We start from the raw sequence: 24,807 nt of genomic DNA, 5'->3' as shown, positions 1-24,807 counted from the left end.
TACAACTAACATCGGTTTTAATTTATTGCTATATGAGACCGCATCTGCATCGTAGTCTTAACTTCGCTTTTCGTTGCTCTTGAATAGAAGTGCAGATAAGTTCAGGCAGTTCTGCCTTTCGCACTCTGTCCTGCATGAGCTGTAACTTTGTCCTACTTTGGAGGGGCCCAATGTACACAGCTCAGGGTCTTTCACACTAGGAAACGTCATAAAAAGCCAAATAAACACGTGTGTAAACCGCCACCTCAGGCTGCTGGGAGTTGTTAGTCAGCGGGAAAAGAATGGTGAACTATAGTATCTGACAAATCATGCATACGTATACCATGAACGCTAATACCTTGATGAGAGTGATTTTTTGTATTTTGTCCTTTAAATTCTGACACTTTATTTAAGACTTAAGGCACAAATTCAAAGACCTGTTATTTTTTCAGTCAAATCACATTTATTTTTTTAGTATTTTTTTTTTCCTCTTCTCACCTCTAAACACCATTGCTCCTTTGTACTTGCCACCTTTTCTCCCTCTACCATTTGAATTTCAACCACCCCACCTCCTCCCCCTGTGGTAAGACCTTATGGTAATTGTGAGGCATGCTGGGATTGCTGGTTATTTTGGCTCCTGGGCTCTTTTCAGCAGATGTGTCAACACTAAAGTGAGGCTTTCCAGTCGTTAGGTATTAATGGGTTCACTTACACTGTGTAGCCTGTGTTGTGTGGCAGTTCACATGTAGGGTTGACAGTTAAAATTCATAGTATGTGTAACATGTTAACAAGGATCTACTTTAGAGGCTTTCTACATGACCTGAACCTTTGAACCTATGAATGGAAAGTATGTTTATGTTACAGGTTAAGTTATGCTGATGAGCAACTTTATCCTTTCTAATAATGTATACAAAAATCAGATCTTTTAAACCACTTCCAATTTCTTTATAAATAAATGCAAACTAATTTTCATGACCCGAAACGTAATAATTTACATCATTTTGGTTGTCACAAATCAGATATTAATTTGGTCTTAAAACATTTTTGTCTCAGACTCGTGGTGACTCAGACCGTCTGGATCAAGGTCACCTCCGACAAGAGGCTTTTGTCAACGTGATTAATACAGCAAGAGTCTGTTTCCTCGCTGCTGGTGTTGTCCTTCATTTGTCCCGTGTGCATCCAGACAGGAACGTGGAGGACATATGCGTGAAGTCACTCCTCAGGTTAACAATGGACCAGAGCCAGATGGATGAGGGGTAGATGACGAAAGCCCAGTGTAAGACTGGACAGTTTAGCAATTAGACTCATTTGTCACATCTTTCTTAGCAAATCTCAGCTTAGTCTTCAGCACTGAAGTAGTGAAGGGTTCGTGTTGTTTATCTCATCAGATGAGTGCAGAGATAGAATTTCTTTGGTCCAACGCTACCTCACACACTTTTGGTGTTGGTGAAACTTTTCAGTCAGTAAATAAATCCAACAATATGAAGCCTAGTCCATTACAGTCCAGCTGTGTAAACGCTGTTGCTCCTCTCTGCCTATGTCCTCCTGATGCTACTGTCTTCCATTCAGTATGAAAGCCAATATAAAGTAAGAGAATACTTACAGAGTACTATGTGTCAAAATAAATTGAATAAATCTGCTGTATTTTTGAGCGATGCAAAATTAAAATTGTTATGGCCATATGAATAATTTGCCTTAATTCTCTCAAGTTATGACATGTCCCGCACACAGGTGTTGGTTTACTATTTAAAACAATGATGTCTTACAGATTAGAAATAAGTATCAATTAAAAGGATTTCAAATATGGGAGTAATTATTTAATAAATCACCATTTGATGTAAATGCTCTTAAGGTGTTGACAGTAAACAAATCATTTTTTATTATCCTGCATCTTTCAACCTTGATGCAACCTCCAGATTGTTGAGGAGAGGGACAACGAGCGAGGACATTTCCTGAATGTGTTGACCGGCTTTTATCCATAATTCTTTCCCACCTACCATCACCTAACAAGCGTAGGGGCCGCTAGAAAACCTGCCCTTTTGTTGGATTGTCTGGAGGACACGTGGACGTGACTCCCTGTAGCTGCTCAATCACTGACGTTGTCAGTAACAACTATACAAATCGGTATTAGATCAGTGAATGTCCTTATTGTCCAAGTGAAATCTGAAGACCTCCCTGTCCTCATTCCTCTTCATCTTTGGGTGCTCTGTCCTTAACTTTCTCCCTCCCTCCTACTCTCACTGTAGGTTAAACCCTTATGCTCTTGCACTCTATTTTTAGCAACCAGCAGCAGAGAAGGATTGTGGGTCAGTATGTTGAACAGGAGGAGGGGCTGCTGCTGCTGCTTGGTTTCTCATCACATCTCGCATGACTTCACAACTTAAACGCTGCAAAAATGTGACCGGGTTTGCTTTAAAGTTTTTTGGGGGGTAAACTTGAAGAAAATTGTCACCTATACTTTAGAATCTATAAAAGTCTGTCTTTGGGTGGCGCTAGTCACGCCAGTGCAGTATGCTCTGCACATATACACTGCAGTCTCCTGTACATACCAGATGATCCGATGTGGTGGTGGGTTCGTGTTGACTGAAGGAAAAGGTTGGGTGGAGCGGGATCCAGGACAGCAGGCGACTGTTATTACAGTCTTGTTATTGAACTTTTCAAACCTGTGAATTAGCTGGTCTCAGCGCAACACACAGCACAACAGTCAGCCGCTTAGGAACACATTATAAATAGATGTATAGATATGTACACTAGAATAAACAACGCGTCCAAGGTGGGGATTGGAGAAGTGGCTTAGATATGCTATACGATATGTTCTACATCACATTTTTTTGATTTATTTTTTAATGTTTTGCATATAAAATTGACATTTTATTTAACGACTGTCACTTTTAAGATGGCGTTTTAAAGGTTTTCAAACAGAAACCTTGAAACTCGTATCCAAATATTATTGCACTTTTCTAAAGTATCGCTGCCAAATATTTAGTTGAGTTTTATGACTCAAGTAATTTTTTCAAGGCATTTTCATGGTCTGCCATCAGCCTCGGAAATTTGAATCAGGCATTTTCATGGTCTGCCATCAGCCTGGGAAATTTGAATCATTTTGATTTTTTAAAAATGTTTGATATTAAAACAGTATGTACATTATTATTGTAATTTATAAGACTGACACAACGATGTCATTGTTCACCTGAGTACTCCTGGTGCTCAGACAGGTCTTGGTAGTGCAGTAGGTGTTTCTGTTTTCGTGACTCGTACCAAGATTTAATTGCAGCACGAGACTGAACCAGCAGCTTTAGCACGCTTACTGTTGACTGGAGGGTTTGACCAAATTACTCTTTATGCTTCATGATCCGAAATCTTTGTGCATCGCAGCTCAGTCATTTTGAGGGAATGCTTTTGCCACACCACTGAACTCTTGTTGTTTCGTAATTGATCTGAATCATTTTGACTGTGACCGCGCCAGTTCTGATTCTTTGTTTTGGATCTCTACAAAGGCCTCTTCTCTTCTCAGTCCCCGTGAAAGTACTTGCCCTTTGTAAGTGATACTACTTAATTAAAAATGTTTGTGTCGAGAGTCAGAGGTCATGCAGGGTTTAAGGTGAAGAAGTTGATATATGGTGCTTTTATGCCATCATAGAGGATCTCAGCATTCTAGTACCCCAAAGCTTTGGTATCCTAAATTATATTTATCTAAATATATATTTGTCATATATGCATTTCAACTTTAAAAGTGCATCTCTATAGAACATCCCAAAGTTATGAGTTTTTCCTTAGCGAAAGTCTTTGTCTAATTAAGCCAAGCTATCCTATTGGAGTGGCAAATTACAAAGCTAAATATAAAACAATTTACTCAGTAAAGCAAAAAAAGTCAAAAGAAGCAGAAACTGTAATTCTCGGAATAAATTAACATCTGTAACTAAAACCCTTTCCATTTCCTTTTAATAATTTCTCGGACTCTTATCGTTTACCCTAGTTCTTCTAGTTGTACCAGTTTTCTTTTTTCAGACCATGTGTTTTCACTGGTGGTCAAAGCATCGCCGTCTTAATTAAGTGTGCCTCACCCTTCCCTTCTCTGAAAAAAGAGCCTCTGTCTTTTATTATGGGCTGCTGTGAATGTGAAACCTCCTTCAGATTTCTCTCCTCACCATGGCAGAGCCCTATATTTACCAGAGCCTTCACAAGTCGTCCCCCCCTGAAGAACCTCCTCATTACTCTCACAGGCCTTTGAAAAAGTGATTAAAATGCCAGTGTTGAAAGTTCCAGTGGTTTGTATATTGCCTTGGACCATTATTACTGAAAAGGGAGGCTGCTACCAAGACATCCCAAGGAGATGAACCTCAGTGAAAGGAAGTCACCATATCATCAGGGACTTGCTTCCTGTCTGCATGAAAAAAAAAAAAAAAAATCAAGGTTATAGAATGACTAAAAGCATCAGGCTACAGGGAGGCTGCAAAGGTAAACATATTCTACGTCCAGGCTTTAAATGACATAGCAGGAGGAACGGCAGCAGTAGTTTGCTTTGGCTCTTGGCACGGTTTTGTCCCTCTTTGAAGATCTCCCACTTTCTGTTATTCCTTCCGCCTGAATAATCCAAGGATTTATCTCATGTATCCATCTCCCTAGGCACTAGTCTGTACTTATATCAGATGGCCAAATCATTATGAGAGTTGAAGTTTGGTTTGCATCTAAGACAAGTGCTCTTTCTGATGATATCAAAACTTAAATCACTCAAAAGAAGCCTCCCTAAATGTATGTCTTGTTGGATATAGGCGTTAAATAATCCAAGACTTTTCATGTGTTTATGACCATAGTCATCACTGTATTTACTGGCGGGTAAATAGAATGCAACAGATGCAGTATGTTTACTGACATAACAACTTGGAACATTTACTTCATGTTTTTTTTTTTTTTTTTTTTGATGGGATACACATGGTCTGTTGTGACGTGGCATCTAAAGACAGACGATGATGCCTTCTTAGGGTCTGCCAACAATGCAACCACTATGCTGCTATGTAGCTATGCCACTCTGTAGCAATGTTATGCTTCTTCTGTTACATCTCGGCTCAAGTTCAGTACACCAAGTCTAACTTCAGTTTGCTTTAGTGAACACACAGGATGTATACATGTATATAAGGCCCAAGCACATTATCTGGTATGTTAATTGCATACACTATATACACTAAAGGATTCTTTCAATCACATTGTCTGTTGGAGCTCATTGTGTAGTTGGCTTATGTTTCACAGATTATTTTGGTTTGAACTCAGCTCTGCAGGTCATTCAACAGGCACATAGTGCCATACCCAAACCCTGGGTAAAGAGTTAGGGTTTGTCAGGATTGGTATCCGCTGTAAAAACGGTACCATCAATACATTGATTATACTATTTCCGTCAATCTAACATCTTCTTGAAATGTCTTTAGATGGTCTAAAGTCAAGCGATAAGACAGAGCCTGCTGGAGCGAACCAATGTAGAAATAAAACCTTCGACAGTTGAACGAGGTTACCGGTTTTTCCAACTCTTTAGCCTAAGAGTTCAGCCTGTAGGCATCAACATTCTTCAGCAAACACTGGCCTATGGCTGACTAAGACAGAAACAGAGAAGACAGAGTAGATAAACCAGATCGTCCTCTACATTGCAGTCACTAAAGAAATATAACCTTCGACTATAATGGAAAGTATATCTATGTATATTACGTAAATGTTAAATGCATGTATTGGACATGACTTTCAGTGTGTTTTGATAGTATATATTTTTATATATATATATTTTTTTAAAGTCCGTACAGTCAGTTTGGTTTAAGTGTTGCGTCACCAGAACAGAATCACTATTAACTACATTTTGTTGTGGTCTTAATCTTTTGGAGAACTGTCGTTACGGGCATTCAGACTTAATCTTTCGGCAGATTCAGCCTTTTCTTCTCTCTCTCTAGCCTCCCCTGCAGCTGTGGAAAACCCCTGATGCAGTGATTTGTCGGTCTGGTTATGAGTGATATCCATATCACTGTCGGTCATTCCTCCCCGTGTGTCTAAAAATGGGCTGATAGCCTGTTACGTTATGGAAAATTGCAACCATGGCCAGAATGTAGCCCCCTTACTACGACTAGATCTAATTACAGCAGCGATGCAACACCCCCCCCCATCTCTCTCTCTCTTTCTCTCTGTCTCTCTCCCTCTCCATCTGGGTCAGAGCAAAATATCTTAATTTACTCTTTAAATGTTTTAATTTCCCTGTAGAATAAATAAACCTGGGGGCAACGTGTCCAGCCGGGTTCCCAGACAGTGCTGTATGTGTGTCAGGATGTTGTAATAATTATTTTTATTTTTGTCAGTAAAGATAATGCAAAACACTAATTTGCCAGACATTTAGCTAAAATAGGAAATCCTACAGGTGTTCAAAATACAATTAAATGTATACTGGGGAAAAAAAGCTAAAAATTATACAGAAATTATAATACTCCTTTGTTAGACTGACACGATAAATTTTAGACTCAAAGTTAGTAGGTAAAGTAAGACTAATTATGGCTAAATGTTGGTCCACATGCAAAGGTTTCAGAAGAGTTCAAAGTTGGCTATTGTGTTACTTTAAGTAAAAGTTAAAATAAAAATTAAAGAAAGCTTAAGGAAGCCAAATAAACTTAGAGTTGCATGTTGTTCAAAGCCAGCTAAAAGCCAGTTACAGAAAAATATATAGTGTTAGAGGCTCTGATGTTACATAGATTGATCCATAAGTTTGTTTTCCCATGTGACCTTGGAATTAATACCTTCATGTTACTCTACTTGAATTTCTATGAACATAGATGGTTGTATTTTCTCAGTGTTCTGGATGAGTTGTATGTGTGCCTCGGTCATAGGAAACAATACTGAAAAAGCGCTAATTGTTCTGTTTCTAACCCATACAATAGTTTATCAAAACATGCAGTATGGCTGGATCTATCACAAACTAATATTAGTATATTGATTTTGACTTATTATATATAGTGAGTTTTTTTGTTTGTTTTTTTTTAATCAGTGCAGCCAAAGAGTAAACAGTCCTGTAACCAAACTTCCTCAGCCTCTGAGCCATGTTTTCATGGTACACTCAAAAAGAGAGCTGGTTATAGCGGAAACAAAACCAAAAGTTCCACACTAACCAACTCATTTGATCAGTCTTCGCTGAGTTCATGTTCTTTACTCTGTCCTAAACCAATTGTGTTGTGTTATTGAGGACTTATAGGACAAGCCGATTGTGACTTGATTCCACTATGCTTGGTTTAAAGGCGGCGTACTGTACGGTCTTCAAAAGTCGTGTCAGATAATGATAATGATAGTTTGTTGGTATTTGGTAAAAGTGAACGCTCCGTTAGCTCTGAGTTTTTTGTTTTGTTTTTTTTTCCACAGGAAATGCTTGCTGAGAGAAAAGGAAGTGTGTGTATTGAAGTGTGATGTTCCTGTGTCTCTGGTTGTGCGTCCGTCTGTCTTAATGCATGTGTGAAAGTGACATTTGTGTTGAAAGTGTGTGCATCTGTATGTGTTTACCCGTAGTTGCACCTGGCTCCTTGTCTAGGTTCCAGAGAGGTGCAACAAAGACGGTCTTGTCCTCAAAATCCTCTCTCTCTCTCTCTTTTGCTCTCTCCCTCACTGACACACACAGAGTGAGAGAAGGAGAGAGAGAGAGAGAGAGAGAGAGCAGACCTGTGTCCTGATTTAGGTTGAACACAGTGTGGTTCTGTTTCTAACTATGTAGAAGTGTGTTACGTATTTCAGATGAGACACAATATAAATATGCAGGAATAACTAACTAGGCTTTTGCGTGTGGGTCAGTGTGTGTGTGTGTGTGTGTGTGTGTGTGTGTCCACAGTGACTTGATTCCCGTGGCATTTCCTTAAAGAGGATGTCTCTCAGTTTCCTCATCTTAGTTGTTCTGGCTCTTATACACAGAGAGAGAGAAAGACAGTGAGGCATCTGTGGATCACATCCTTTATTGTCCGTCTTAAGAATCATCCTTGACAAAATACAGTTTTAGCCTTTATAAATATATGCCACGTCATTTCCTGTTTAAGGCCTCAAACCATGTTTATTTAAAAAAAAGAAATGGGGGAAATGTTCAGTTTAGGCCTTGTCATCGTCATCTTCTTATCTTTATCTTTCTGTTCTAATTGACTTCCTCTGTTTTTGACTGCAGCTTTAAACTGTATTGAAAACAGAGGTCCTTTCACGGAATTTATTTTGGGGAAATTTTGGCACAAGAAGTGGGCAGCCAGGAGTATGAAATATGAGGTTCGATGGTGGCTGTTGACCTTAGTTGTTTGTTGTCATGTGCATTTCCTTAACAGCTGAAACAGAGCTAGATTTTGGTTCACTTTAATGAGAAGAATCTTGTGGGTGGACACGAACAACAGGACATGGATTTTACATTTACATTCTGATGGTTTTTGTAGCTCAAAAGCTGAGTCCAGTTCCTCTGCTCTTCTTTGGTAATGACATATCCAGACTGTTGTACTCCACTTTTTTCCTCCTCCCCATTCCTCTGTCTTCCCTTATGGTGTTGAAGTCTCAGGTCAAAGATTTCGCCAGCTGAAAGATCACAGTGGGGAATGCCTCATGAAACCCAGGGTTACGTGCTACTCACCCGAGCTAAGCGACGTCATTAGGGCTGATATCTGCTCCCTGGATGACTCCTGATTGGAGTGAGGAGTGATTAGAGCTTAGGAAGATTTAAAGGTCAGCACGCCACGATTGAACCTTTCTGAAGGTTCAGTTTGGGTCAGCAGAGGCTTGATGAAAGTCACCTTAATTACTAGCTTTTATCTGATTTTGTTTTTCCTTCAAAGACTTATTAGGAGTTGTAATGTAATGAGATTTTTAAAAAATGGACAAAAAACCAACCCATCAGAATGGATTTGGACAAAAAAACCACCTGACCGTTCTTGTCTCTCTCAAGTTACCTACCACGGTGTAGAACGTGCAGGACTCAAACATAGAATTTGTGTATCGATTGAGCACATTATCAGATGCCTTATCTAACTATTTGGACGATATTGAAGTTAGCAGATATTCAACATTAATATATATATATATATATATATATTATATATATTTATATTTTTTTTTATATAAATGTATATTTTTTTATATATTTTTATATAAATGTATATATATATTTTTTATATATGTATGTATATATTATATATATTTATGTGTAACCCTAACATACAGTATTTGCGTGTGGATTTATTAAGGATTTAATTGGATACTTTTTTATGAATCTGCATGGTTTTGAACGCATGAATTTTCTCCGTGCGTTCAAGCCAGAGCGCACGGACTCTGAGACTGTTACTTCAGACACGGATCGTTATTACAGTACATATGAAAAGTTGCCTTGAAGGGGCCTGAACAAATACAGCAGAACACCGCGTGACATCAAACATCGTCACCGAAACCAACACGAGATGGTCTGCGTCCTCTACGGCCCTCCAGAAAAACATAAAGGCTGAAAAGTGTGAACCAGACCAAAGCAGCAGGGTGACAGTCATGGGAGAGTCCGATGACGGGAGGATTATGTCATGTCGGAATGGGGTAGGAAGTCAGCGTTGGGATGTTCATGGTAGTTCCATAACCAAATCATTGAAATTCGTGACTGAAAAGCTATAGAGCAGTGTCGTAATTGTTCAGCTTTTAAGCTAGGCGAATAGTTAGACCACTTTTATGGTACCATAATTAAAACTAAAAAGTAATACTCCTATATGTAGTTGACACTTGGAGCAGGGCAATTGTTTTGCTTCTTGCTCAACCCATCAGAGATTTGAACCACAGACCACTTAATACAAACCCCATCTTTCAACCACATTTCATCAGGATTCATCCTTTAGACATCAGGCACATCAGGAACTTACCTTTGATTAAAGAGAGAAGTTAAAAGCGTTCCAGTTGAATGATATTTTAATACTATGAATAACAACATAATGATATTTTAATACTATGAATAACAACACAAGGGTGCAGCTGATAAGGATCACATCATGTGAAATCTTACATCTTAAAAGAAAAAAGAAAACAGCAATCGGGCTGCGGGCCACAGTTGGATAAGGTTGCGTGCGTAACGCGACAAAGGCAGACGCACTCTAATTTAACAGTGAGAAAAGAAAAAGAAAACAAAGGTTGTTGTCGTTTTTGAACTTATTTTCTGAGAACTGGCACTGATATTAAATATCCTCCTGGAGACGGCTCAACATGTTGCACCTGTGGCCCCTCTGCTAGAGGACAATGTTCTCACTTTGTATTATTTTATAGAAATGGCTTTGGAGTTACTTTACTTTGAACAGCCAACCATGGGTCCAAATATATCTTTTTTTGCTCCGTTCAACCTGTTTTATAATGTGAAATGAGTCACTGACTTTATCTTTTTTTTAACAAGTGGAAATAACATTTAGACTGTTTTACAAGCAACAGTTTCACAGACAAATTATTTGTAACAGTTTGGAGCCGTTGTTGGTGAGCTCTTACCTCTCGTTACAAATGTATTTTTTTGTATTATATTCTGCTTTCATGGTATTATTTGGTCACCTGTGTTTTTCAATGCAGGCGTAATGCAGTACTAGTACCAGGCACCGTATCTAAAGAGGTGAAATCCTTGGTAGCAGATCACTAATGGCTCCTTTAGCAAGAGACTAATAAAGTCTCCCCCTCACATGTTCTTATATCTGTCCATTTTGAGCCAGGTGTGTGTCTATGTCTGTGTGTGTGTATTTTCGAACAAAGGAGCCAGAAAGGATGATGTCACTTTTAACCATTGTGTGAGTGTCTGAGTTGGCCGGCGGGGGGCCAGGGGGTGGCGTTGGGGGTTTCTGTAATTGTTACAGTCTGAGTTCTGAGGTCACCTTTCCCACATAGCGGAAAACCAGACGAAAACACACGCAGTCGGAGGAACCTTCAAGACTTAGACGATGGCATTGTTTTGATAATCACAGTGGAAGCTGAAGGGCCTCCCATTAGAATGAGAAAGGCTGAAGGACGCATCAGTCCAAATGGCTTTCTACAGCTGTCAGGACTATCTGTGTACTATTAATGATCTTACTTCAGTAAGTAAGATACTTGAGGAATTATAAAGATGAGTTGTTAGTGTTTGTAAAAAGGAGAGAGATTAGATTTTTTTTTTCTGCCCTTACTGTCAGTAAGTTTGGGGGCCTCCTGTCCTTTGTATGAGAACAGTTTGAAGAGTGGAGGGGTGATATGGACACCATTATCCCATATAAGGGTGAAAGAGTGATTTTCTTGTTAAAAGTCTGTGTCTGCTCAGGCTGATTTTGGAGGGAGCTTTGAACTGTGAACAACATAATGCCACAAAAACCTACCTCGTGTCTGCTCAGGCTGATTTTGGAGGGATTTTGGGGAAACCTACCTTGACGATGACCAACCTGCAGACCATTTTAAAGCTCAGCTGAGTTTTTGTGAAGCATTAGGGCTCTCTGATTTTTTGACAAGATAATTTGCAACCTTGATTTACCGAACAACACTACAGTACAATGGAAAAAACCTGTCCTTTCCCAGTACAGCGGTACTTTAGAAAACAAAGCCATAACATTTTCAGTTTCTCATTTCTCACAGGGGAAAAAAATGGATTTTGGTTCCTTGTCATCATTATAGTCTCAATCATCCTTGTTCTCTTTGATTTCACCACCTGCACACACACACTCACTCAGTAATTCTCTCTCTCACACATACCACACACATATATACATGCATACACACACACACAACCGTCCCCTGTGGCTAAACCAAATTGGGCTAAGCCTTCATCACTCAACCGCTGCATAGCGACGTCTGGTTCAGGGAGCGATGGCTCAGGTGTCGCAGTCCTGCAGCACACAAAGGAAACCCGATCATGTGACACACACTCCTAGACACACAAACACTTACAGACACAGACACTGGGCGATAAACAGTGCAAACAGATGCAGAGCGCTGTTGTTGCTGTTGTTTTCTGAATGCGTACGACAAAAAACACACCCTGTAATGATGACAATAGAGCTGCTACAGGGCGAACAGAGCTGATTTTTTTTTTTTACACTGATTGTACACTTAGTTTTAAATAGTAGACGGTGAGGGATAGACCAGTATTCAGATGAAAACATATTGGAAATTATAAAATGACCGCAAGCATAATAATCCACGACTGAAACTGTTTAAATGTGTGACAGAACACTGTAAGACTTTGTGAAGCAGATGTCGTGTTGTCTGTTTACTGACTTACTTTAATTTTTATTGTTTTTTTTTTTTAATAAGGCGCTCTCTTCTCTGTTTCTCTCCAGGGTCGACATGTCAAGACTGGACAGCTGGCGGCCATTAAGGTCATGGACGTCACTGAGGTCAGTAAATACAAATCTCTGTTTTCCTGCATTTTATATTCTTGTTAACTAGGGCACACTGATCAATGATGGGTACTAGTTATACGTACATTAATACTACCCAACCGGTGTTCTACAAGGTCTTCTTGCTCACTTGCTAACAGCAAAATGTTATGCTCATGGAACTGTCTTTATCTAAAGCCCCAAATGAGGACAGTCTCATGTGTACTTTAACATGGGTTTAACACTGAAATGTAATCTTTGTTTAAGCTTAAAAAAAAACAAACAAAAAAAAACCATAAAGAAAACTCCTACACCTTTGGGATGAGACCGGAGTCAAATAACAATGTTGTAGCTTCACATATTGGAGCTGTCATTTGATCCCGGTTTTTAGTTTACTTTGGATTCGATGTTGTTATTGAACAAGCAGAGACTGAAGTTTTTCCATTTGTGAAGAGTCAAGTATCCTGGGCCTCAAAGGCAAGGCTTTTATTGGTTGAATGAATCACATTTGTTTCACTTTGCACCTGATGTAAAAACCCTTGATCTGACTTTATAGCTAGCTAGCTAGCGTTTCACTTTGCACCTGATGTAAAAACCGTTGATCTGACTTTATAGCTAGAGTCGAGTGTGTAGAACTAATGAAGGATTCATTGACCACAACTGATACAAAGTGTGACCCTAGACATCAACACTACAGCTGACAGAATAGGTCAGAACCAAATATTCAAGTGTATAGAACTTTTTTTCTGACATTTTGTGTACTGTGTTTTTGCTGAATTTTGTTTAAAGTTAAGCAAATGCTTCAGTTTCCTGAGAGCAGCTCAGACCATTTGGCCTACAGATTGAGAACTAGCACGTCCGTGTGTGCGTTCAGCCTCGATGATCACTCGCCAGAGTTTCTGCAGAGTTTAGTCACGACCCATAGGGCAGTTTCTGCCTGTGTAATTGGAGCCTGTATAAAAAATCTCCCGGTGCTTACACAATGAAAACCACCTCTCTACATTGCTAATCACTCCTTTCTTTTCCACCCTCTGCCTTTTGTTTTGCCATCACCGAATGAACAACTAAATGATACCCAAGAATTCACAAGCACATATTTGAGTTCAGCCGAGTATTTCCTGCCGAGACACCATAAAGAGTTCCACCAAAGCTGTCACATAATGTTTCGGGTTTAACTGCTGCAGGGGATAGGACTGTCTCTACAAGGACAAGAATCTGTTTAGATTTTGTAAATGGAAAAATTCCCCACGAATGCTTCCACTTTTATGGTGTATTTAATCAGGATTCATTCAGTGGGTTATTTCTTTAAAATCTAGAGTTCAAATAAACCGTCGATTGTTGCCTTGTGCTCAGTTTATTCAGATCAATAATCAGGGTGTTGATCAGATTTTTACCTCCATGCTCTTCTAAGTTCTACAGAGTCTGTGAAATCATCCATGTGGACAAAAGAAGGGAAGGAAGTGTGTGGTGGAAACGTGGCGTTTGTCAAGATGATGACTCACTTGGTTGAGTATTAGAGAAGATTGTGGCCTCCGGGTATTTGATATTGATTAGTCACAAGAATCAACTTCCTGCTTTGGAGCTCATTTGAGGCAAAGCTGGAGAAGTTTATAAAACTTCTTTTGTTTTGTTTTTTTTTACCAATGCTATGGAAAACACATTCACACCATACAGACAGACGCCTTCAATGTGTAATTATTACTCTTTAAATATCTGAGGTGTGTTTTAAAAATGGTAGAAAATACAGTATACAGGATAACCTTACAGAATAACCCATATATTCATCATTTCACAATAATCCCATCAGTATTTTGGAATATATATACATATATATATACATATATGTATATATATGTGTAATGTGTGTATATATAAATACATATATATATAATTCCTCATTAGAATAAAAATTACAGTTTCTCGTAAAAAATAACTAGCAAAACTAGCAAATAGGGAGTTCATCTATTTGGCAGCATGAGTCTACACATCCAACCTAACATGAGCAAATATCAGGAACCTGTGAGTGGCTTTGTTTATAGATTTATTGTCTCTGAATCACTGGGAAATACTTGTGCAGGAACGTTTCAAGACCCCATGGTTAATCTTTTTTTCTTCGCTGTTTATATTTTCGCTTAAATAAACAATAGACTCAGTTTGTCTGGCTGTTTGCCAGCGACGGTGGTTAAAAGGAGGAAGTTGCACACTCGCTGTGTGCGTGCGGGGCATGGGTATGTACACAGGCTTTGACCCACATTCCACTTCCCTTTCAAAATCCAGATCAGGAGAGTGTGAGACATGTGAGACAAACAGCCAGTGGACACTTAGCTGTAATTTGGCTGAATGTTCAGGTGGTTTATTATAATCACATGTTTTCATTAGTGTCATCGTTAGATGACAACACGAAGATATCAATCTTTTTATTTTAATTTTCATTATTGTGCTTTTTTATGCTTCACTTAGACTCCCGAAGAGCCCGTGTGTAGATTAGTGCTACATGATATGATAGGAATGTACAGCTGCAGGTACTGTGACCTTTGAACTTGATCACATTTCCGTTTGCCAATGGGATTACACTGTTAAAAATGAATAGATCAAATGAGGATCTATTTGATGAATCACAACGAACAACACTGGAAAATATTAAAATAAGTTTCATAGTACTACCTTTAAATAATCTAATACAACGAACAACACTGGAAAATATTAAAATTTAAAGTTTCATAAATAATCTAATATATCTGGCTGTTTAAGTAGGTGAACATTCCAAGTTTTACTTGAAAATAAAAATATACAAAAATAATTTTATATTTAAAAATGTAAATGCTTTTCTGTAAAGTGCCAACAAAACTTTGCTTCAAAGGTTCTGGCTTTTTTTACAGCAGGGGGAAGGCCTTTCTTTTGGAAGTATTACTCAAATTTAAATATCCACTACAACAACAAGAAGAGAAATACATTAGAAAATACATAGTTGTATACAAGTATTCACTACATTTACTACAGAAATTTTGAATGGTTTTATTTACTCGGTTTACTTGTTGGTACCAATTTGTACCAATACAAATTCAAATAGATATATAAATCAAATAAGTAAATAAATATAGTATAAGTTAAACTCTCCTAAATATTCAGACTCATTTGCCTGTTGGGGATAGTAATAAAAATGACTGTTGCAAACAGTACATCTCAAAACAGTATCATTATTGTGCAGCATTAATGTCGAACCCTGATGCTGTTAGAGTTGTCTTCACAACAACAAGATCATTAGTTCAATGGGTCAATCCCTGGTGGACCTTTTCTGTGTGTTTTTATGTTCTCCACGTGTGCGTGGGTTTTCTCTGGGTGCCCCGGTTTCCTCCTACAGCCCCATAAACATGCACATTTCCTGCAACAGGAACACTTGGTACTGTAGATAATGGATGGATGGATGGATATTGTAGCCCCTGCTCCGTAGTCCTGCGTCAGTGATGTGAGCATTTCTGGTTGGGCACTGGTTATTGTGTGTCACTGTGGGATTTTATTAGATGTTATTCTGCTACAACCATTGGTCAACTTGTCAAAGACTAATATTTTATCAAACCAGTTGACCAATTGTCATCAACTTCTGAATGAAAGTGTTTAAAGATGTGAGTATTTTTTAGACAAAGTGATTGTTATTCTCCTTATTATTCAGCTTTTTATGAACCAAATGATGGAGACTGATGGCTGAATGTTTTTTTTTTTTAGTAGTCAAACCAGTGCACGGCCTCCAACGTAAGGGAAATTTGCGAGTGTGTAAGACCTTGTACTTGTGAGAAAACCCAGATAAGGAGAGTAAATAAAAATATGTTTTTCTCTTAGGAAAAGTAAACTGAGGTGCAGAGGGATTTCGGGATTTCTCTTTTTTATCTGCTTGTTAATATTTGGTTCAAACAGTGTTTCCACCCTTTAGTACTATCACCAAAAAAAAAAAAAGGCAGACATCACAACATCCTGTTTTGGCCATGTATTCTTGGTGATAAAAGTCTTCTGTGCAAAAACTGAAAATGCACCATTTTTCTCCCTTTTTTTATTACTTAATAGATCAAAAAATATGGATGTTGTTGAAAGCTTTGTCTGTTAGCTACACAGCAACCTTTCTTGACCATCACCACTCTCCACCCAACACTCTATTTTCATTTTTGTCCTTTATGCTTCCAATTTGCGGTGGTGCTTTCACTCAGCTTACATTGTGTACAGCAATAGTAGAGCAGCAATATGGCCGCCACTGAGTCTCCCCACTTTTTCGTGCCCAGGAATGATAATTAGTAGCTCCGGGACGCCTTGTTTTGAATGACTATGACTATGAGTTTATAGTCCGGGGAAAGTGAGACAGAGACACAGACAGAAAGATTGAAGGACAAGGAAAAAAGAGAAAGGTGCGATAATGATGGGATACTTTATTATGCTCTGTGTGTGTGAAGTCATTTTAAGAAAACAGCAATGGAAATGAATGGTGCGAAGACCAGAGGGTTTAGGAGAATACGTTTCCTAAACAGCTAACTGGAACATTTAGGCAAAAAACGTCTAGAAAGAATGAGGTGATGTCGCTATGTAAGGTTTAACCCTTTTCCAAAAAACCATCAAATTGTCAAAGTCTAGTCGAATTTTGCACGAAAATATTTAGCACTAATACAAAGCTCTGCTTTTGAGATGCTTCTATGATGTATTTGTCCAGTAAATTTCAGGCTCTGTTGAACTCTTCAACTCTCATTCTGGTTTCTGTAAAATCTTGAGCATTTAAAAAAAAAAATCCTCTTTTTGTCCATGTTTTAGCAGATATTCCTACATTAGAAGAAAACTGCCAGCTGTACTGGCTGATCCAGTAAACGGTGGTTAGAAGTTCCAGGATGCAGACATGTCATTTCTTCTGATGGTCATTCTTGGTGGTCATTTTTATGTTCTGTCATTTGCACAGGAGTCTCCTCTTCTTGTCGTCTTTAGACTGTTATTTTTGAACCGTAACTCATGTCTCGTGATAGTTAATGCGTTATAATGTTCCTGCTGTAATACTCCCTCCTACGGTCAGACCACGGTATCTGTAATTACAGTGACATGTTCCAAAAATGTTCGCTTGACGGGCAGTTTGTGGCTGATGGGTTGTTCTGTCAAATCCACAGAAGGTCTCCATGTCTCACAGAAACACTGTTTATATTTCTTGACTGACCATGTGACTGGTTGACTGACAGGTCAGCTGACTCCTTTTCACTGTCAAACATTGGAAAACTCTTTGACTCAGTGTTGGCCCACTGCAGTTGAGTGGATTACCAGAAGTCGTAGGCCCCACTCTCTGGTTTACTGGTGTCTTCTCTGATTGGATGGCACGCTGCCGGGCTAAATGACCAGTTGTCTTGCTGCGGCTCTAACTGACTTGCTGGCTGTCGGGGACTCATGGCAAATTCAAAGACTGGCTGCCTGACCAGCTGACCCTGTTACTCTTCCTTCTGAACTCTGCTGAACTTCATGTAAACGGGAATCTGTCGCGTACAATCCGACAGCGAACCGTAGCTTAATTTTATGACTATCGTTTTAAAAATTGAAACCATGCAAACATCAGATGCAAATGAAAAAATATGTTCCGCCATCTCGTATGTTCTCACCAGCCTGCACAGCTCTGCTGAGCTCTGCCTCTGGAAAGTATTTAAACAGTTGGACTTTCTCTACCAATAGACAGGCTGTTTCACTGTGATAAATGAACCTCTTTATTCTTCCATCGACTTCCAGATGTTGATACCTCAGTGGAATCGGAGCTTTGTTTGTACAGCAGATCACTCTGTATGTCTCTGATGACTCTCTCCCTGATCCTTTCTTACAGGATGAAGAGGAAGAAATTAAGCTAGAAATCAACATGCTTAAGAAATACTCCCATCACCGAAACATTGCCACCTACTACGGAGCCTTCATCAAGAAAAGTCCACCAGGTCATGATGATCAACTATGGGTAAGACTCGATTTCTGTCTATTATTTACAGGTTTTTTTATATATTTGGAGCGAAGATTTTCTCCAGCCACTGAAAAAAGGTATTTTACATCTAATATTTGGTTTTATCAATAATGAATATCACGACGAGGGAAGGAAGAATAGAGCGGGAAATAGACAGGCATGATGATGCAGTATTGGCAACCATGCCAGGCAACATACAAAATTTACAAGCAGCAAAAATTAGTCTTCTCCGCAGGGTGTCTGGGCTCTCCCTTGGAGATAGGGTGAGAAGTTCAGCCATTTGGGAAGGACTCACTTCTCCTCCGCATCCAAATTAATCCGAGATGACTATAGCACTGATTCACCTAGCGCATGAACGGATAGACGTATGGCTTGTTCCGATACTTGGGATCTGTATGTGTCTGACATTGGTTATAATTTCTGGACTGAACATTGAATAGGTAATGGATTGATATGGGTATCAGCAGATAAGTTTCAGTATCAGTATTGGACATGAAATTGTTGTATCGAACCGTCCCTAGTGCATAATATAAGAGTTTTATCAAATGGAATGTCCAAATCAGATTAAAGACGAAGAATGCCTCTGTTCCGATATGGAAGTCGGGAATCAGGACAAGCGCCAAACTTGTTGGGGCTTTTTCTGTATAATAATGAATATACAATCAGCAATTCCTCAAGAGTTGTAGTAGTAAGAATGCCAAACAGTGTCCAGTCCCAGTCCTTGTTATACCAGAGACCAGCATTCATATTCAAATAACACTTGACGTAGCTGGATCCCATGGCCTTCGGGTAAGAGGATCAGGACTACTATCAGCGCTTCTTGCTTTTCAGGCATTTCAGCAAGTGATCAATGCCTCCCAGGATTAGGTTGATGGTTCAAATTTAGTTTTGTGTTAATGTATCTGTATATGTACAATGAACTTCTTTTTTTGTAAAGATTTCTAACATATTACAAATCACTAAGTTGGACTCAATCATCATACTGGATATACATTATATTTTACACTTCTATGCATTATATTGTTTATTAGCTGTAAAAAAACACATTTCTGGGGATCATTTCTCCCTTTAGTTCTTTTGCTGTCTTTTTCCAGTGACTGCACAGAGTAAACTCGTTGGAAGGGATGTTTTCTTTTTCTTTTTTTTTTCCTTCTGGCCTCAGACGACCTCCACCTATGTCACCAGATACTCTGAATGTGCGTCTGATGCTCACTGCTGCCGCAAATCTGCTGTCAGATCTGATCTGGTGGCTCAGAAAATAGGAAAAAGAAACATTTGAAAAAAAATAAAAGTGCTTTTTTTTTGTTTGTTTTTTAAGTGTACTCTCTTCACTCTCTCTTGCAGTTGGTTATGGAGTTTTGTGGAGCTGGATCCATCACAGATCTGGTAAAAAACACCAAAGGCAACACACTAAAGGAAGATTGGATTGCCTACATCTCCAGAGAGATCCTCAGGGTATGTTTTGGTTTTTTAAATTTATTTTAAAAAATTGAGGTGTGGTTTTGGACTTGGTCAATCACAGATAGATTTATTTATTAAAATGTTCTCCAGAGAGATCCTCAGGGTATGTTTTTTTAATTAATTTATTTTTATTTATTTTTAAAAATTGAGGTTTGGTGTGGTTTGGACTTTGTTGTCAATCACAGATAGATATATTTATTAAAATGTATGGAATAGTTTTCCTTTCTAGAATTCCTAGAAAAACACGCAGCTAACAAAACTAATGCTAACAAAACTAATATTGAACATTTGAAAATTGAAAAACATTTTTTTTAAAAGAACTAACCTTGATTTATTTGTGTATTTATTTGTGTTTTTTTGGTTCCTCCCCGATGAAAATGTACCTTTTCTTTCTTGTATTAAACCTTGATTTATTTGTGTATTTATTTGGTTCCTTCCCGATGAAAATGTACCTTTTCTTGTATTTCTACAGGGATTAGCTCACCTTCATGCCCATCACGTAATCCATCGAGACATTAAGGGACAAAACGTGCTACTGACTGAAAACGCTGAAGTCAAACTAGGTATGAATGTGTTCAGTTTGAGGTCTTTTTCAGACCCTGTCTTTAATGTAGTTTAAAAGTTCAAATGTATCTCGCAATCTCTAAATCAGTGATCATGAACTGTACAATCCCTACAATTCTTTTTCCCCCCTTTTATCCTCACAGTGGACTTTGGTGTAAGTGCACAGCTGGACAGGACAGTGGGTCGGAGGAACACCTTTATCGGGACGCCCTACTGGATGGCTCCAGAGGTCATTGCTTGCGATGAAAACCCCGACGCTACCTATGACTACAGGGTGAGAATACACAGTCCCACGTGCTGTTTCAGTGGAGTAAAGGACGATGACTGAACACCATCTGCTTGTTAAAACCAACTCAGCTCCTCTTCTTCTTCCTGTTCTTCAGAGTGACCTGTGGTCCTGTGGAATCACTGCCATAGAGATGGCCGAAGGAGCTCCACGTATGTTTCATATATTCGGATTTTTATGGGTGTATCATTACATTACAGAGTGTGACTGTTACAATAACTGGATAAACCTATTAGGAATGCATTGTTATTAGGATTTAATCCCCATTGATGCCGAGTGTTTTCACTTCCACTGATCATCACCTGCTTTTTGTTCTTTCAGCTCTTTGTGACATGCATCCAATGAGAGCACTCTTTCTCATCCCTAGAAATCCTCCTCCTCGACTCAAGTCCAAAAAATGGTGAGTGAGGCATCTGAAACCCGTTGTGTAACACCTATTCGTAGTGCGAACAGACCCAAAAACGTATTTTAACATTTCCTGAACCTGATCAGGTCGAAGAAGTTCTTCAGCTTCATCGAGGGCTGCCTGGTGAAGAACTACACCCAACGTCCTCCCACTGAGCAGCTGCTCAAACACCCTTTCATCCGGGACCAGCCCAATGAGAGGCAGGTCCGCATTCAGCTCAAAGACCACATCGACCGGACCAAGAAAAAGAGGGGCGAGAAGGGTGAGTCTGATGCAACCATCGCCGTTGGACGGTGGTTCTGTTTATATTTGTTTATATATGTTAATATTATTCAATTCTAACACACCACGACGTGTTTGATGACTGTGTGCAGGGTATATGTCCATTTTAAGTTTTTTGTGGTTCCATAGTTTAATGATTAGCATGTCTACCTTGCAAAGCGAGTCCTGGGTTTGATTCCCAGAGGACCTACTTATCCTGAGCGGTGCCTCCCATGTGGCAGCCTGTGTCTTTTTTTTTTGCAAAGACTCGCACTGTGAATTTCCCCTTCGTGGGACGAATAAGGGAGTCAATTATTATTTTAAGTATTATTAATAATAATTATAATTTTATTTTTTTCAACAGACGAGACGGAATATGAATACAGTGGAAGTGAAGAAGAGGAGGAAGAGGCATCTGAACAAGAAGGCGAACCAAGGTAGGGGAATAAATTCCACTCATTGTTCAAGATTGTTGTTATATAGATTGCACAATAAATGTCCATTATTTTTACATTAAAGCCTCCAGCTAAGCAATACACATGTCCGACAAACCAATTGGTCCAGTATTTATTTGTTGCCGAATCTGCGGAGAATCTTCCATCATTGGTAACTCCTGTTGTCGATCCCGCTCGCAGCTCTATCGTCAACGTACCCGGTGAGTCCACGTTGCGGCGCGACTTTATCCGCCTGCAGCAGGAGAACAAGGAGCGCTCAGAGGCTCTGCGGCGGCAGCAGCTCCTCCAGGAGCAGCAGCTGCGCGAGCAGGAGGAGTACAAGCGCCAGCTACTGGCTGAGAGGCAGAAACGCATTGAGCAGCAGAAGGAGCAGAGGCGACGGTTGGAGGAAGTAAGTTCCCCGTCAATATTCGTTAGCCTTAGAGAATAATTGGCTAAGGCATGTGTTAAGATTGATTTTTTTTTTTTTTCTTAAATATAACTTGGGCAAATGTGTTACGAGATTGACAGTATGTAAGACTGTCATAAAGTAGTAATTATTAATTAACTTAATTGTCAGGAAGTTAATATATCAGTTAATTCAGTTAAAGTCAAACCATTATATAGATGTCTCGAAATGACTAGAATGAAATCAGTAAAAACTTTAAATTACAGAACTGGAAAAGCACAGGAAGTGAGGGTCCTTGGCTTTTGTTTCAAATTGAAACCTCTAATGATGACTTGCGATTATGTTATTTCCATATATGTTGATGACACTGTTGTCTTGGTGTGTGTTTGGCTGTGCAATAGACGTTCCCTCCACTTGCTAACAGTTACCATGTTCAGTTGAAAGGACCCAATGGCATTAACCTGAAAGGTTACCGATTTAATGAATTTAATTTAATTTGAGTTAAATGTAGTTATACTGCACCTAGGGGCCAATTACAGCCCTTGAAAGGTTCACCGTGACACATCAGAAAAAAATGTGCGCCTGGTTGGATTGCAGTGAAATTGATGTTTATTTTGTGTAGAAATATTTGAATTTAATATTAAAGTCAATCAACATGACCAATCCTCTGTAAAAATATATTATACTCTTTTAGACATGTTGAATCAAGTCAAAACATTCTACAGAACAGACTTTCAAATATCCAAGTTCTCACCTACTTCAACATCATAATTCAAACCTTAATCCGGCAGGCTGTCCGTCTCTGTTTGAGGCTCATTAAAACTGTGCTCAGACAGATGTTTACATTTATTACAGCCCGGAATAACAAGAACCCATCGACCTTCAAAAGTAGTTTTAGATATTTTTCAAGCCTGCGTTTTCCCACCGCACTCTTAGCTGGAGGCTCTTATATGGATTCATGACAGTGCTTGTGCTGCATGAGTCAGACAGTAGGAGCTGCAGTTAAACTCAGGTCACATCAGAAATACCAGAGCACATGTGCTCTCCTGTTCTAAAGAATCACCTGCTGCGGTTGACAAATGCAAACCCGACGCCTTTATGTCCTGCAGCTTCTACGGCTCAGTTCCATCATCACACGCTGACAAAGAAAATGATGTCTGCATGTGGCTGCTCACAGCAGCATGTGATGGACCACGGTGTGGTAGACTTAGGTCTTACTCCCATTAAATCACTATCGTCTTAGCTAGCCACGAACTTGAGTGAAATTATAGATACCTCTCTAAATGTAAAAGTACCCCGGTTCTAATGGCGTATGTATGTGTATATATACATATATATGTATGTATATATGTGTATATATATACATATATATGTGTATGTGTATATATATGTATATGTATGTGTATATGTATGTATATGCATGTATATATATATATATATATATATTAAAAAAAATAAATCACTCGACTATTTTCAGGTATTTTTTAATTTTCAGCTCTGGTTTGATTTATTCCCTTTTGAACATCTTAAGAGACAAGTGTGAACTTCTTGGATTACTCCGACCAGCGTCAGTGTAACATTTGAGATTATGATCAGTAATAAATCCCATCATCAAATGTCTGTCTTCGGGCTCTGCTGTGTCACATGTTACTGCACCTCCCATGCTGTAGGTGATGGTATCACATGTGTTAGGGCTTGTTCTTGACAGGGGTGTGGTTCACCTGGAGGCTCGTGGCTTTTTTTTTTTTCATGTAAATTGTAGATTTTATGTCTTAAAAATTCCTACTGAGTAAAACTGCTTTATTTGAAACAAAATCAAACTTAGTAACAAAAATAGTGCTTTGTTTATATTTATCTGAAATACTCTGCCGCAACCAACTGAGTCAGACATTCTCCAATAATAGTTCTACAGACTGTGCCTGATTAATTAAGTACCATTATTTTTCTGCAGCAACAACGTCGCGAGCGTGAGATGAGGAGGCAGCAGGAGCGCGAGCAGCGCCGGCGCGAGCAGGAAGAGAAGCGGCGCATCGAGGAGCTGGAGCGCCGTCGAAAAGAGGAGGAGGAAAGAAGGAGGGCCGAGGAGGAGAAGAGGAGAGCTGATCGTGAACAGGTATGAATGGAAGGGAATTGTTGTTGCTACCGTTAGCATCGTTTGCCTTGTTTGTTTTTTTTTTTGTTGAACATCACTTCATTAGAAAGTACAGCAATGCATTAATGTTGGATTTCCAGTTTCTTTTTTGACTTTTAAACAGCACAGAAAGTGTATTAGAAAAAGACCTTCAATCCTTTACTACAGAAAGTGTATTAGAAAAAGACCTTCGATCCTTTACTTTATCGGTGTAAAACGTTTTACTCTAAATGCGAAAAAATAATTTGGTGCTCAAAAAAAAGCAAGAGTACAAGTAATTAAGTGCAAAGAAATCATTATTGTTAATAATCCACAGAGCAGTTGAACAGTGAAGTTCTGCCTGGTTTCTACATTCTGTCTTTGATGATATCATGTGTTCTTGTCCACCTCCGGACACCTGGATTACTATGTGTTCTTGTCCTCCTCCTGTCAATCAAACGATCTCTGTGTTTGATTGACAGGAGTACATCCGTCGTCAGCTGGAGGAGGAGCAGAGACACCTGGAGATCCTGCAGCAGCAGTTGCTTCATGAACAGGCCATGCTGCTGGTGAGTGGTGCACTCTGGAAAACTTCACATTTCTATTTTC

The 24,807-nt window shown here is 39.1% G+C and overlaps 1 protein-coding gene across 21 annotated transcripts in view; it reads left to right on the top strand.

Moving 5' to 3' along the window:
* LOC103391611 (mitogen-activated protein kinase kinase kinase kinase 4) overlaps positions 1-24,807 on the top strand; it is a 76,528-nt gene that overhangs the window by 13,005 nt on the left and 38,716 nt on the right. For all 21 annotated transcript variants that reach the window (XM_025063931.1, XM_025063942.1, XM_025063940.1 and 18 more), the window contains exons 3-14: positions 12,270-12,326; positions 18,139-18,264; positions 19,612-19,722; positions 20,201-20,291; positions 20,436-20,566; positions 20,676-20,730; positions 20,900-20,978; positions 21,071-21,246; positions 21,610-21,682; positions 21,881-22,091; positions 24,040-24,201; positions 24,681-24,767. In XM_025063931.1, coding sequence (XP_024919699.1) covers positions 12,312-12,326; positions 18,139-18,264; positions 19,612-19,722; positions 20,201-20,291; positions 20,436-20,566; positions 20,676-20,730; positions 20,900-20,978; positions 21,071-21,246; positions 21,610-21,682; positions 21,881-22,091; positions 24,040-24,201; positions 24,681-24,767 — 1,317 coding nt within the window. In that variant the 5' untranslated portion in view covers positions 12,270-12,311. The remainder of the gene's footprint in view (positions 1-12,269; positions 12,327-18,138; positions 18,265-19,611; positions 19,723-20,200; positions 20,292-20,435; positions 20,567-20,675; positions 20,731-20,899; positions 20,979-21,070; positions 21,247-21,609; positions 21,683-21,880; positions 22,092-24,039; positions 24,202-24,680; positions 24,768-24,807) is intronic.

This window comes from Cynoglossus semilaevis, chromosome 16 (assembly GCF_000523025.1).
Source record: "Cynoglossus semilaevis isolate Cse_v1.0 chromosome 16, Cse_v1.0, whole genome shotgun sequence".
NCBI classification, from domain to species: Eukaryota; Metazoa; Chordata; class Actinopteri; order Pleuronectiformes; family Cynoglossidae; genus Cynoglossus; species Cynoglossus semilaevis.
The sequence above is the reverse complement of the archived record's forward strand: the minus strand, read 5'-3'. Positions and strand labels throughout refer to the sequence as shown.